This window comes from Eschrichtius robustus, chromosome 5 (genome assembly GCF_028021215.1).
Source record: "Eschrichtius robustus isolate mEscRob2 chromosome 5, mEscRob2.pri, whole genome shotgun sequence".
Classification (NCBI taxonomy): Eukaryota; Metazoa; Chordata; class Mammalia; order Artiodactyla; family Eschrichtiidae; genus Eschrichtius; species Eschrichtius robustus.
The window spans coordinates 60,165,843-60,181,891 of NC_090828.1; the positions used below are offsets into that span (position 1 = coordinate 60,165,843).

General features: G+C 37.0%; 1 protein-coding gene across 6 annotated transcripts in view; it reads right to left on the reverse strand.

Annotated features, from left to right (window-relative positions):
- MAP3K20 (mitogen-activated protein kinase kinase kinase 20) overlaps positions 1 to 16,049 on the reverse strand; it is a 171,269-nt gene that overhangs the window by 73,955 nt on the left and 81,265 nt on the right. For all 6 annotated transcript variants that reach the window (XM_068544904.1, XM_068544909.1, XM_068544907.1 and 3 more), the window contains exons 3-7: positions 15,634 to 15,721; positions 10,056 to 10,157; positions 6,018 to 6,083; positions 1,797 to 1,825; positions 1,541 to 1,678 (exon numbers count right to left, since the gene is read on the reverse strand). In XM_068544904.1, coding sequence (XP_068401005.1) covers positions 1,541 to 1,678; positions 1,797 to 1,825; positions 6,018 to 6,083; positions 10,056 to 10,157; positions 15,634 to 15,721 — 423 coding nt within the window. The remainder of the gene's footprint in view (positions 1 to 1,540; positions 1,679 to 1,796; positions 1,826 to 6,017; positions 6,084 to 10,055; positions 10,158 to 15,633; positions 15,722 to 16,049) is intronic.

The window sequence follows — 16,049 nt, forward strand, 5'->3', positions numbered from 1 at the left end:
ATATTAATTTGGTATACATAAGATGTAGTAATGATTTAGAAAAAGCTAGCTAACTGAAACCAGCCCAGAACTTACTGAGGCTAGCAGTAATTACCTAGAGACTGATGAACTCTAAAGAAAAAGGAATGGGTTTGACGGTGTTGGTCTCCTCCTGTGCTGTCAGCTCTCACCTTCAGTTGAAAACACAGAAGTTCAGGAAGAAGAGGCATGTTGATTTGGTCTAAAGTTAGACTGCTTTTTCCCCATTATTATGAAAGTCTCCTTTTAAGAAGTTATAAAACAGAGAGGCAATATGATCAGGAGATGAGAGGCGAAGACAGGGGGTTCCAAACACTATTTTGGACTTTTTAAAGGAAATACAGCATTTTTAGGGATAAAAAACTTATCCTCAAAAAAGGGGAACAAATAAATTCCTTCCTCCACCAAGGAACCTCCCCGCCCAGTCTCCCCTCCCCGCCTCTCCTCCCCCATTGCCCCCACTTCTTTCTCGCTGCTAATTCAGATACAACTTATTCCTCAAGAATGATCCATCTCAAAACTCCTTCTCTAGGGCTTCCCTGGTGGCGCAGTGGTTGAGAATCTGCCTGCTAATGCAGGGGACACGGGTTCGAGCCCTGGTCTGGGAAGATCCCACATGCCGCGGAGCAGCTGGGCCCGTGAGCCACGATTACTGAGCCTGCGCGTCTGGAGCCTGTGCTCCGCAGCAAGAGAGGCCGCGATGGTGAGAGGCCCGCGCACCGCGATGAAGAGTGGCCCCCGCTTGCTGCGGCTGGGGAAAGCCCTCGCACAGAAACGAGGACCCAACACAGTCATAAATAAATAAATAAATAAATTAAAAAAAACCGAAAACAAACAAAAAAACTCCTTCTCTAGCATCTTCTGCTCCTTCACTGATTCATTCCTGTGGTCTCTATTCCTTGAGCATCCCACCTCCCGACCCGCACATTATTCTGTTCTTGTAACTATGTTGCTCTGCTGGTATTCTTATGTGAGACCTTAGATTCATGCTTCAGATAGCCATTGCAGCAGACATGGACAAGGCTATGTGCTAGATGATGAGCACATTTTCTTCTGTATTCTCCAGAAATTCACTAATCAGTTTAATGGTTGACATTTCCTGTTAATTAACTCATTTGGCAGATCGACTGGTGGTTTTTTGAGCAACACATTACAATGAAGTCCTGTTCCACATTGTATCCACTGACTTACAGAGATATTCTACAGACGTATGTCCACCCAGGAAGGCACTCTCCACAGGAGGGCATCAGGCCCAACACTATTTTAGGTTCCATCTAAATTTGCTTCTTGCAGATGGCACTGGCTTCTTCTCAACACAGGACAAAATAACTCAGATGCATAAAAATGATCAAAGGAAACCTTCTAGTAATTAGAAAATATTCTCTCTGTTGCCACTGCTCTGGGCATTCCACCAGAAACAGCATCATGGTTTTAAGACTGTGTTAAATTGTTATACCCCGCTTCTGTAAGTTGTTTGCTTTTCGCATGTCCTTTAGCAACCAAAAATGTGAAGTGAACTCACCACACCATAGGAATATGTGTCACAAGTTTCAGAAACAGGGAGACTCTGGATAACTTCTGGAGCCATCCACGGGAAAGTTCCAACCAAGGACATGTGCGTTGTGTGGTTATGGAACCGAGAGGCACCAAAATCACAGATCTGAGAAAAGAGAAACGAGTATCAACTTTTGACTCACTGACTAATAAAAGAATTACCAGTCACAAAACCTACATCTGAAATTAATGAAATTTTTAAAAATTAAAATAAAGAGTCCTACCTTCAACACCCCATCAGCAGCAATAACAACTAAAAGGAAAAAAAAAAAGATAAATTATGAAACTCATCTAATTTGAGTTATACTGAAAAAAATTATAAACTTCTATTTCTATCTTCCATATGGCATTATGAAAGGTAAAATCAAAGTATTTACTGCACTGAAGATTTTGTAAAAAGGAGCTGACATTAAAATAAAAATACAAAACTAATTCTATGAGGTGCTGATTAAAAAAGGCTTCAAAACACTGGTTTAAATTAAATGCAGTAGTGTGGAGCAAAAAAGGCATAGATTAGTAGTAGTAAAGAGAACCAAATTTTTACTTGGGTTCTGCCACTAGACTGTCAACATGATACTGAGGAATAATTAGCATTATTACTTCATGGTATATATGGTTTTTCCTCCCAGTTGAAGAGTAATTTTCTTGAAGGCAGAGATAATACTCATCTATTTACTTATTCATACATTCATTCATTTAACAAATATTTGTTGAGCATATACTATGGTCAAGGCCATGTACTATGTTCTAGCAGAGGAAGGTGAGCAAGACTGGCATCGTCTCAGCTCTGGTAGAGATCACAGTCTAATGGTAAAGACAGTTAAACATCTATAATAAAGTGGGATAAGTTCCATGATGAGAGGCATGGAGATTGCCATAGGACCAAAGAGCAGTCTAAGAAGTTAAAGTGTAAGGAGGTTGAAGTTTCCTGGAAGAAATGATGCTATGCTAACCAGAAAGAGGAGACCCGGGGGAGGAAAGCAGTTTTCTAAGCAGAAGAGTGAGCTTGTGCAAAAGGTCAGGAACAGAGGAAAAGGCATGCAATTTTGGAGAGCACAGGCCAGGTCCAGAAGAGCCTTTGTGAGAAATGGAAAGGCAATGAATGATTTTAAGCGGAGGAATGAAATGGTCAAATGTGCAGAGGGGAACAGAACCCAGGTAAGGAGATCACTGTATGCACCAGTGTCGTAGTCCAAGAGAGATGAGGACGCCTGCACTAAGGCTGTGGCAAAGGACAGGAGAGAAGTGGACCGAGTCAAGAAACAGCTAGGAAGCAGAATCAACTGGGCTTGGATAATTGGCTATGGGGCAGGAGGAGGAGAACTCAAAGAGGAAATAAAATAGAGGCAATACAGCATAACGGTTAGAACAGGACCTCTGCAATCAAACCGTATTTCCTTTTTATTTGATTACTGGATTAGGCAACTGGTATTGTCACTCACTGAGAAAGGGAATGCAGGAATCATTTTTTGGGGGGTAGGCAGAAGATGAAAAGATCAACTTGGACACAACACATTTTAGGGTCACACAAGATACGTATGTGAATATGTTCAATAAGCAGATAGATATATAGTTTTGAAGGTGAGATCTATTTGAGAGTGTTAAGATGTAGTTGGGGCTTTTATGGGAGTGGGGGAATAAGAGCATAAGAAGGGAGGAGGCCAAGGGCAGAATCCTGAAGAAATGTTTCTAGCCTTTCCTTTGTAAGCCACACAGTGTCTTGAACATGGTAGTTTAGCAATACTTATTAGCTGTTACTAATGACCTTGATAAGTGGAGAAAATAACCTTTGCATGATCCAATACACAGAAATAGCCTAAGGGTAAATTTGATACTATATATAACAAGCTATACATTTTTTCAAATAAAAATATAAATATTGTTAATACTATATTCAGTTATTTAAAAAATACTTCTACTTTTTTTTTGATTATAAGATTAATACGTGTTCATTTTAAAAAGTCTAACATTATAAATCTGTGTAACTTAGGGCTTCCCTGGTGGCGCAGTGGTTGAGAATCTGCCTGCCAATGCAGGGGACACGGGTTCGAGCCCTGGTCCGGGAAGATCCCACATGCCGCGGAGCAACTAAGCCCGCGAGCCACAACTAACTGAGCCTGCGCTCTAGAGCCTGTGCTCCACAACAAGAGAAGCCACCGCAATGAGAAGTCCACGCACCGCAAAGAAGAGTAGTCGCCGCTCGCCACAACTACAGAAAGCCCGTGCACAGCAACGAAGACCCCACACAGCCAAAAATAAATAAATATAATAAATAAATGAAAAATAAATAAATAAATCTATATAACTTAGAAAATGAAAGTCCTACTATTCTGTCTCCACCCCCCCAAAACTGTTAAAAGTTTGATCTATATTGTTTCAATGTGTATGTGTTTTCCCATCAAGTAATTACACAAACTGTAATTTTTGGCTGTGTTGGGTCTTCGTTGCTGTGCGTGGGCTTTCTCTAGTTGCAGCAAGCAGGGGCTACTCATCGTTGCAGTGCACAGGCTTCCCACTGCAGTGGCTTCTCTTATTGCGGAGCATGGGCTCTAGGCATGCGGGCTTCCATAGTTGTGGCACGCGGGCTCAGTAGTTGTGGCTCGCAGGCTCTAGAGTGCAGGCTCAGCAGTTGCGGGGCATGGGCTTAGTTGCTCCGTGGCATGTGGGATCTTCCCGGACCAGGGCTCATATCCATGTCCCCTGCACTGGCAGGCAGATTCTTAACCACTGTGCCACCAGGGAAGCCCCCAAACTGTAATTTTTAAAAATGGGAACATTCTCCATTGTTAGTCTTCATAATGACATCTTGGATAATTTAACCATTCTCCTCTCATGGGATATTTAGGATACACAGATAAACTAGATTAAAAGGAGAGATGTTAAACAACTTATTTAGATTGAAATTCTGAGCAAGAACTGAAAATGTACAAAGTCATAAAACTCTGATACTTCCTACTAGATTCTGTATTATTTCCTAATGACCTCCTGCTAGCCAATATATATTAAAAGTGTTTTGCTCCAGGAAGCTTATGTCTAAGAAAAGCCAAAGGATAAGTGATGAAACCTAGAAAAGGGCAAGAACAATCAGCCAGAGTGAACTGTCAGGGTCAGGGTGCTGGTCCAACCTGGACTGCTGAGGAGTGGCAGCTGCTGACAACTTCCCCTTCTCCACCCCCACAAGCATCATGGTCCTGGGCAGCTGGTTGGATTCCTGAGTTCTCTTCCTCTGCTGACCAGGACTACCCATTCTAAGGATCACACTATTAGTAGTTACCCATTTTAACTGCAGTGATTTAAAGATTTTCTAAAAATAAATTGTTTTCCTCCTCCTCCATACTTAGAAGAATCACTTAGAAAGCAAGTAAAAAATTAAAGCATGTAAATGAATTGATAGCAAGATTTTTTGTTTTTAAGTAGCAAACGCTGAGGCAAACTCTGAGTGCTGGCTAGCTAAATAATCCCACTGCCTTTCTCCATTAATTTTCAAGTGATGTAATGGACAAAGCATTCTATTACCACTCCTACTTGAAGGTAACATCTAATCCTGCCATTTAAAAGTGCTCACTCTCCGAATTATAAAATACAGGATCATAAATAAACTTTAGCAAGTAGAGAAGAAGAAAAAGAAAGCTCTTACTTTCCAAACCTGTGCATCATTTTTGGGCGCTCCTTCAGATAATATGAGTGACATAAAAAATTTACACCAGGACTTCCCTGGTGGCGCAGTGGTTGAGAATCTGCCTGATAATGCAGGGGACATGGGTTCGAGCCCCGGTCTGGGAAGATCCCACATGCCGCGGAGCAACTAGGCCCGTGAGCCACAACTACTGAGCCTGCGCGTCTGGAGCCTGTGCTCCGCAACAAGAGAGGCCGCGACAGTGAGAGGCCCGCGCACCGCGATGAAGAGTGGCCCCCGCTTGCCGCAACTAGAGAAAGCCCTTGCACAGAAATGAAGACCCAACACAGCCAAAAATAAATAATAAAAATAAATTAAAAAAAAAAATTTATGCCAAATAACTCAGGAGTAACAATAACAAAACTCCAAACTGCTAGTACAGAGAGCCATCTAAAAATAGAAGACTAGAAATACACAACTATGTGCTTTGACCAGCAATACCTGTTTTAGAAAATGATTCTAGAGAAATAATTAGGATGTGTTGAAAATTTCTACTGAGAAGTATTAACTTCAACATTTCCTATCATAGAAAAAATAATGTAAACAACCCAAATGTCCATATTCTGTGCTACTTATACAGTGGAACACTATGCATCCTCTTGAAATAATGTGGAGGATTTTCACATTTATTAATAGAGGAAAGATTTTCACAGTATCAGCAGTGAGTCAAAAGAGCAGGTTACAAAAGATATGGAAAGCATGATGCCTATACAACGGTGCATGTATTTTATAATAAAATAGGTAAAATAAAAAAGTATGACTACGTTACCATTTCTTGACTTGAGATCTCTGTGAATCACCTTGACAGGAGCCTCCATATGTAAATAGTGCATTCCTTTTAGTACAAAAAGGAAGAAAGGCCTATTAATATAATTTTTCAACATTGCATCAGTATTACCTTTCTATTTTAAACATCAGTATTACTTTCCATATTTTTGCAAAGGATTTAATAGCAAAAACTAAATTCATGTACTCTGTTTTTCCATGATGGATAAAACAGGGACAGGATATGCCCACATTAGGAAAATTTATTTGCTAAGAAAAATTTATGTGCTTTAACCTCTTAGAAGTTGGATTTTGATTGTGGATAAAGTGAGCTTCTTATAATACCCAATAAGGACACCTTAATTTTCTGGAGTCTGCACGAAAATAGCACAGATACCACTGGAAGAAAGGCTCCAATGACTAAGGTATTCTATACTACCAACTGCCTTCTAAATCAGCCAAAGTTGTGATCAAAAATTTCAGTTTTCATTTGCATGTCTGCAGTTACCCAGTGCAGCTTGGTTTCTCAGTACTCATTCCAGTAAGACCCCGGGAGTGGAGGTGGGGTAGGGTTGGTGAGAACTGGTTGGATTCATTAGTTGTGGTTGGTAAAGGATTTGGGGATCCTCAGATAGAAAAATATACAGTAGTTACAAAATATTTTATTCTTCTTACAAGGATAAATCTTCGAGATAATCTATATTTAAATGTACTCTAAAATTCTCTACAACATATTGAAAATCAGGTTACTTCAGTAAATTGGATATATATAGAGTTTTATTATTTTGAATAAAAAAATGACTCTTTCCCAGTATTTATATAGTCTATCCCCTTAGAATAAAGAACAAGAGCAATTTCTACTGAAACATTTCCTCTCTTTATTTCTCAAGTTGTCTTTTCTAAACAATGGAATAGCCCCCTCACCCCAATCAAACAGGTTCCTTTGGTTAATGAACTATCTATTGAACAATAATTTAATAACTAGGCCTTGGTTCTTTTTTTCAGTATATAGAAAATTTCAGTTTTATAAAGGCTAATTTTAAAAATAATCTATTATTTTCTATTATTCTGATTATTATATAGTAAAGAATCATGAAAGAACATAGAAAAATTTCAAAAAATTTAAACTCTTGCCATATAAAGATATTACTGAAGAGTCAACAAAAGTGTTAGTAATTCAAATGATCTTAAACAAGATATAACTGGAATAAAAGAAATATTTCTTCTAATATTAAGTTCTACATATTCTAAGCTGTGAAAATTCAAAAGCTACAACTCAGGTAACTTTTAACAATTTTTATGACAGAATTTCATAGTTATTTCTCTTTCTCTTTAAGAATCAAATTCCTGAATAATTTTTCAGGTAGAAACTATTTAATTACTATTAGAGGTATACTTAGATCGTTTCTACATTTGCTGACAATAAAGAATTTCAAAAAACGCTCAAGCAAAAAAGTTTTAAATACAGGCACTTTTCTTCCTCATGGCAGATATTACGAGAAAAAGTATTATAAATTATTTGTGTATAACATATAGTATACATTTATAGACTATTTAGTGTACATAAACAGTTGTAATCAAAATCATATAAAATTCTATTTAATGTGTTTTTATAGAGCTATCTACAATTCTGTCTGCCTTATTTTTATTGCAAAAAAATAGGAATGCTGAAAAATATTTTCATCAATTTTAAGATTCAGAGTTTCCTAAAAAAAGATTTCACAGGAGTCACTGGGGAGATTTGGAATCAATGATGACTATTTGGAGATTGGATCCTGGTTTATTTGCTTTAATTGTTCCTTTTACCCATTGTTGACTGACTTGTAGCAATTTCAGATATACTGGCTGGTCTGCCTTCCATCCCTCTTCCCACCCAGAAAGAAGAGAATCTTTTTTTTTGCCTTTTAGGAGGTTTTCTCTTTGCAGTGATGTTAAGCAATGCCTATTTCAAAATGCACGAATCCACTCTTATTTGAAATGAATTATTCATCCTTTGATTTCTCAACATCTTGTTACTTCAGTGGCTTCAGTCATGGTCAAACTGAAGGGCACAGCTGAACTCAAAATGGAATCAACAAAAATCAAGCCTTCCTATTTCATCTCCAAGTTCTACACATAGCTTTATCAGAGAGGGTAGAAGTCATTCTGAAAGCATTGATTTCTTCTTCCTTTCGTAGGCCATTTTAAGCATTAAGTATTACTTGTGACTACCCATAAACGAGTCTCTTCTCTGCCTCACGCTTCTCACCTGAGTCCAAACACATTAGAACTTGCCTTTCAGATTAATTCATCAGCCACCAAAAAGAGATTTTATTACTGTGTGGTTCTGGACACTCCCATTTTCTCCATCCCTATTTTTTACCTCTAGTTCCAGTGTGTTATTTAGTCCTGTTCCTCCTCTTCCTTGTCCTTCTGATACAGAGTGCCAGGGCTCTTGAGAAACCACAGGAATGACTGAGCTAATCTGGAGCCAAAGGACTTGCCCTACAGACAGGGACTGTTGCAGGGGAAAGGACCAGGAGGGATGAGGTTTACAGGGTGGGGGCCAGAGAAGCTTAAGTGAAGGGTGTACAGCTGGAAGCTGAGTGACTGGTGTCGGTTGATTTGTTTGCTGTCTATCCATCCTAAGTGCCATTAAGTAATAAGATGGGTGTAATTGGCTGAGCACCCTAAATGCAAATGTCTGTAAGGTGAAGTGTTTTAAGTCAAGGACTGCTTGTATATGTATTTACATTTCTGTAAGTGTATTTCCACAATGCTTCAGGCAGTTTCCAATAATAGCACATTACCCTGCTTACAAACAGGTGGCCTACTGATATGCAGAGAAGTGGCTATGACGTTACATGAAAATGTCTTGAAGAATGTGAAATTTTAAGGCTGATTGGAGACGTCTGATGCATGAATACACAATTAAGTTAATTAACACAGCCAAAGCCTTAGGTACACCATCCTAAACATAGAGCTTATTATTCTTATAAGGTAATGAAGTATCACTCAAGCAGCAGCATTTAGCATGAAACTTTTTTTTTTTTAATTTTCACTTTCTCCATTTGAAGAATTTGGCAGGTGTTGATGAAACTTAAAGCAGACAAGATAATTCCCCAAAGGAAAGGCTATTACTTTTGGAAGTCCCTGTGTGACTTCCCAGTGAAAGCAAAGTATGAGTTGCTTTCCTGATTGGATGCTAAATATCCCTTTATTTGCTTTGTAAAGAGATGTTGGTAGAGATTGGAGCAGCAAAATGCAAAGGAGTTAATTGCTCCAGTAAAATTTGGAAAGACTTGCTTTCTAGGGGTTGCTAGAATACAAACGTAACCATCAGCATTCATTATTTAGATTAAGTTGTTTCCAAAGCAACTTTGACAGTTATAAATAAAACTCAGAAACATTCAGTTATGGAAAATAAAAAGATAAAAATAAATGGAATTTAAATTGCTTTAGAAAGCATTTGTCTATGCAGGAATTTATGAGGGAAAAAGAACTAGGCACCTTGTTTAGGCATATTGTGTATTAAAAACATTTCATTTCCAAGGGTGATTTCCAAGTTTACATTAAATATAAAATAAAATCTGAATTGCTTTCGCATGGCAGGATAAATAAAAAAATTTTTTGCAAGTGGTTACTATTTTTAGCATATTATTATGTATCCGAAATGAGTAGAACTAATCCTACAGTAAGTCATGTTTTCTGGATACTGCATCTAAGTAGAGACTTGCAGCACAACAGAATTATCATCTTTCCATTTAATGTATCAAACAAGCTGGTCAATTACAATGTCACAAAATAGGGCAAAAATGCTGCCTTGGAGCCACTGATTTTGTTGGAACTTGGTTTTCGGTAAAAAAGAAAGGAAGGAGAGAAAAGAAATGCAGGAGTAGAAAGGCAATGATCTAAAATATTATGTGCACAGTAAGTTGCAGAATTCTTGCTCCTTTTGGTCTGAAAAAAGAACATCTTAAGATACAGAATAAGAAATCCTCCGACTAAAGTCACCATGTCAGGATGCTCTCCACCAATTCTGTAAGAATACACAAAGCATTACCTTTGGCTACATCAGTGGCCCAGGTCATAATGTGATCCATGTCCATCTCTTCACTTCTGTTACTGTTAATGTAATCATAGAGTGATCCCAGAGAAGCATATTCTATTTTCAAAGGAAACATAAGCATATAATGAAAACCAAGGCACATTTCAGAAATAAGACTTCAGTGTTTCATTGGGAAAATGTGTTAAATAATTTAACAAAAGGCATTAAAAGTTTATAAAAACTGTTCCATGCTGTGGTTTCTAAAAGTTAATATCATCCTGGTAAGAAATCTGTCAAAGGGCTTCCCTGGTGGCGCAGTGGTTAAGAATCCACCTGCCAATGCAGGGGACACGGGTTCGAGCCCTGGTCCTTGAAGATCCCACATGCCATGGAGCAACTAAGCCCATGTGCCACAACTACTGAGCCTGCACTCTAGAGCCCATAAGCCGCAACTACTGAAACTCGCAAGCCTAGAGCCCGTGCTCTGCAACAAGAGAAGCCACCGTAATGAGAAGCCCACGCACCGCAACGAAGAGTAGCTCCTGCTCACCACAGCTAGAGAAAAGCCCGCGCGCAGCAACAAAAGACCCAACACAGCCAAAAATAAAATAAATAAAATAAATTCATTAAAAAAAAAAAAAAAAAGAAATCTGTCAAAGACAAGACCACTAACAGAATGAACAATAAAACTTGAGCTGACAATGAAATCCAAAGACATTCAGATGGAATTCAGAAACACAAGGATGTTGCAAGAATGTATTTGAAACAAAGGCAGGCATGAATATAGGTATTTCTTCAAAAATTTGTTATTCTTATGAGATAAATAAGATTAAACACATAAGTCAGAGGGTTTATGTGACAATGGAAACAAATCAGTATTTGTTGCATCAGGATTTAGAAGAGCCCTCAAATTTTAAGCACAAAAGGCCAAGAAAGTGAGAAAATTCCTTTAAAAATGGCTTTGAGATATAAATTCTCTATCTTAAAATTCACATACTATAAGTGTACAATTTGATGACTTCTATGATCCATTTTCAGTTTACTTTTGTGTATGGTTTGAGGTGAGGGTCTTTTTTTTTTTTTTTTTGCATGTGGATTTCTCATTTTCCCAGCACAGTTTGTTGAAAAGACTATCCTTTACCCATTTAATAGTCTTGACACTTTTGTTGAAAATCAATTGACCATCAATGTAAGGTTTTTTCCCCTAAATTCTTAATTTTGCTCCATTGCTCTATATGCCTGTCCTTGTGCCAATATTGCACTATGCTAATTACTGCAGATTTATAATAAGTTTTTTTCTTTAACATCTTTATATAATAAGTTTTGAAATGCGGCAAAGACCTTAAACTTAGATCTTTCTTAAAACTGGTTTGGCTATTCCAGTCTTTTGTATTTCTATGTGAATTTTAGGATCACCTTGTCAATTTCTTACAAAAAAGTCTGCTGAGATTTAGATAAGAATTGTTTTGAATTTGTAGATCAATTTGGGAGAATTGCCCTCATAACAATATTGAGTCTTCCAAGCCACGAACACGTAATCTTTCCATTTATTTAGATCTTTATTTTCTCTCAGCAATGTTTTGTACCTTTCATTGCACAAGTCTCAACACTTCTTATGTTAAATTTATACCCAAATACTATTAAATTTATACCCAAGTACTATTCTTTTTGATAGTACTGTGAATGGAATGGTTTTTTAATTTCATTTTTAGACTGTTCATTCCCAGTATATAGAAATACAATTGATTTTTGTATATTAATCTTGGATCCTTGTGACCTTGCTTACCATGTTTATTAGTTTTGGTAGTTTTTTGTGGATTCCTGGGGTTTCCTGAGTCTTAGAGAATCATGTCACATAAGACAGTTTTACCTCTTCCTTTCCAACCTGGATGCCTTTTATTTTCTTTTTCTTGTCTGATTAAACTGGCTAGAACCTCCAGTACAATGTTGACTAGGTGTGACAAGAGCAGAACCTCATTCCTTGTTCCCAACCTTAAGGGAAAAACATTCAATTTTTCACCTTTAAGTATGATCTTAGCTGTGGGTTTTAATAGATGCTATTTATCACGCTGAGAAAACTGACTTCTATTTTTAGCCTGTTGAGATTTCTTAGCGTACATGGGTGTTGTAGAATGCCAAATGGTTTTTGTCTTTTATTCTATTATCTATTATGATGCTTTATATTAATTGATTTCAGATGTTAAATCAACCTTACATTTCTGGGATAAATTCCACTTGGTTGTGGTGTATAATCCTTTTTATTGGTGGCTGGATTCAGTTTGCTAATACATAGTCAAGGATTTTTGCACCTATGTTCAGGAGGGACAGTGGTCTGAAGTTTTCTTATTATGTTTTTATCTGGCTTTGACATTAGGATAATACTAGCCTTATAGAATGAGTTGGTAAGTGTTCCTTCTTCTATTTTCAGAAAGAGTATGGGAAGGACTGGTGTTATTTTTTCTATAAACATTTGATAGAATTCACCAGTGAAATCATCTGGGTCTGGCGTTTCATTATGAAGATATTTTAAATTATAAATTTAAATTTCTTTACTTATAGTTCTGGTCAGATTTTCTGTTTCTTCTTGAGTCAGTTTTGAAATTTTTTATCTTTTCAGGGACTTGTTCATTGCAACTAAATTGTCTAATTTGTTGGCATAAAGTTGGGCATAACATTCCCTTATAATCCTTCTAAATTTCTGTAGGGACTGTAGTGCTATCCTCTCCTTCATTCCTGGTTTTGCTAATTTGTATTTTCTTTTTTGTTGGTCAGTCCAGCTAAAGGGTTGTCAGTTTTACTGATCTTTGCAAAGACCAAATTTTTAGTTTCATGGATTTTCTCTATTATTTTTCTGTTTTCTATGTTATTGCATTCTGCTCTAATCCTTATTATTTCCTTTCATTGGGCTTGCTTTGGGTTTATTCTGTTATTTTTGCAGTTTGTTAAGGTTGGAGCTTAATGATCAATTTCAGACCTTTTTTTTTTTTAACATAGATATTTAAAGCTATAAATTCCCCCCCTAAGTATTACTTTATCTGCCACCTATAATTTTGATATGCTACATTTTTCTTTTCTCTCTGTCCAAAATATTTAAAAATCCATTGTAGTTTCTTGACTCACTGGGTATTTAGAAATATGTTGTTTAATTTCCAAATATTTGGGAATTTTCCAGGTTTCTTTCTTGCATTAATTTCTAACTTAATTCTACTGTGGTTGGAGAACTTTTCAGTCCTTTTAGATATATTGAGATTTATTTCATGGCCTAACTTATGTATGCTAAAGAATGTTTCATGTGCCCTTGAAAAGAATATGTATTCTTTGTTGGGTGGTGTATTCTATGTATGTGAGTTAGGTAGAGTTGGTTGAGAGTGTTTGTCAAGTCTTCTATATCCTTGCTGATTTTCTATCTAGTTGTTCTCTCAGTTACTGAGAGTGGGGTAATGAAATCCATTATTGTTGAACTGACTATTTATCCTTTAAAGTCTGTCAATTTTTGCTTCATGTACTTTGAGAACCTATTGTTAGCTGTATATACATTTACAATTGCTGTATCTTCCTGATATGCTGATCCTTTTATCATTATGAAATGACCCAATTTATCTCTAGTAATATTTCTTTTCTTAAGCCTATTTTGTCTGAAATTATGATAGTTACTCCAGTTCATGGTTATTGCTTGCACGGTAGTACAGAATTAAGGTTTCCAAAGATCAAAGAAAAGATGGTCCACTATTGTATCTTTTCTTTTGACTTTGGAGATTGAGATTCTAGTCACTCCATTTCTTTGTAGATCTGGGAGAAAGATGTTCACTTCCCTTCCAAGGGAAATAAAATGGCAGCTGCCTCTTGGACTCTGTTCCAGGTCTTATAAGCAGATTTTAGAAAATCTTCTCTGTGATGAGAAGTTTCAGCAAACACACACGCACAGGTGCACACATACACATACACACTCTCACCCAGAAATCATCAATTCTAGTCCCTTCATTCACGTATGAGAAAACTGAGACGTAGATCATCAGTGACCCACCTATGCAGCTTTGGCAGAATCAAGGCAAGATTTCATCTCTCAATTCCTATTCTGGTGTTCATTCCATTCCATCACTCTGATAAATTATTCTTTCAAGTCCTCAGTATGAGTGACAACAGCTGCCTGCTGCAATAACCTTTTCTATTAACAAGCATACTCAAGTTGGAATAGATTCAAGCCATTCAAGATTCCCCCCTCAGAACCCCAACATCTGAGAAAGACAATGAGGTTCTAAAGAGGGGGAGCCAGCTAGGCAGGGTGATCAAGGTCTGTGTGCCTGTCTCTCTTTCTGCCTTAACCTTCCCGTACTAAGACTTATTTGCGTTCATTTCAAGAGGCAGGGCAAGTGCTATCATCCCCTACCCATTTGATCTTCCAGAGTTGACTCAGTTCGCGTACGTATGTCATCCCGCAGCATCTGTGGGGGGTTGGTACCAGGACCCCTTGCAGATACCAAAATCCACAGATACTCAAGTCCCTTATATAAAATGGTGCAGTACAGTCAGTCCTCCACATCCGTTGGATCTACAGTGTGCTCATAGGCTTCTTGCATACAAGAAGAGGAGATTCTGTATAAAATCAAATTGAGAAATGTATACCACTGTGGTTCTACCACTAGCTGGGTAACCTTGGGAAAGTACTTAAGTTAGAGTTTTAGTTCCTTATGTGAAATAAAATTACTTTATCTATCTCATAGGGTTATTCTAACTGTTAGATGAGATAATTTATAAGGAAGTACCTAATCCAGTCCTTTTTATACTGAGGGTGTTTTGTTATTTTATATAAAGACAATCCAAGTCCTTAACACTACAGTAGAAGAAGAGATGGCTAATCTTTTAAGGTTTTCTTGTTTGCTTTGTTTTGATCAAAGAACTGCCATGACAAAGAACCTGGTCAAAGTTACGTATTGTAAAATTGAGCCCTATACTTATCATAGACCTGAAGTTGCTCATTGGATTATACAAATATGAGTATAAAGTATTAAAAATATGTGCCTTTCTGTGTTTTTATACGGTAAAATTTTCTGTGTGCTCCTTTTTGGAAAGGGTATTTCCATCAGTTATAAACTGCTACTCCAAATTATGTGATAATTTAGATCAAGGTCATTACCAACCCAGATGACCAAATCTGAAAAATATTCTCATGTCAGAGGCCTTGAAGAAAGAATGCTCTAACAGGATTTAAATGCCTTGCAAAGAATTATAACATGAATAGCTCAAGAAATCTTAATTTGTAAAAGGTCACAGAGTTACAAAAAACATCGCTCATTTCAACTAATTAAATGAAATTTTAGTTAAATGGCACCTTTAAATATTGGTACTGCAGCTGCAAGTGCATTTAAATAGCATTTACGCAGATATAATTAGCACAATTAAACATGGGTAGAAGTGGAAACACCATTCTTAATTATATTGATATAATCAGTTTTATTAATGCTTTATAGCAACAAAAGTGACATCTGACAGTAGCACACAATTCATGACAGAACCTAATATTAAGCATTTTAGCATATTAAAGAATCTAAAGCTAGGTAATTGGGGAAAGAAAAAAGTCAAATAGAGTTCTTACCTGTGACGATACCATAGTTGGGAGGTTCAAGAATTACTCCATAAAACTGGATGATGTTTCTGTGACTGAGGACACTGAGTATTTCTGCCTATACAAAAATCAAATACAAAATTGCATAAAATTTCACATTTATAAAAGTCTCATAAAATAGGTTTCCTATTCAATTTTCTTTTACATACATTTACAAAGATGTATATGTGCTCAACAAGTATGTGATGCTGATAAAACTCTGTCTTTGGCAGCATTCTTGACAGATTAAGAATTTATATATTGAAGCTTTCTGAAAAATTTAAAAAAGAAGTGGGGTTGAATTGGCGGCAGAAGAGGTGCTTACTAGCAAGCTGGCATGACTGACAGTGGAAGGGGATGACTAAAGAGGGGAGATGCCATATTTATTTACAGTAAAAGCCCTCTTC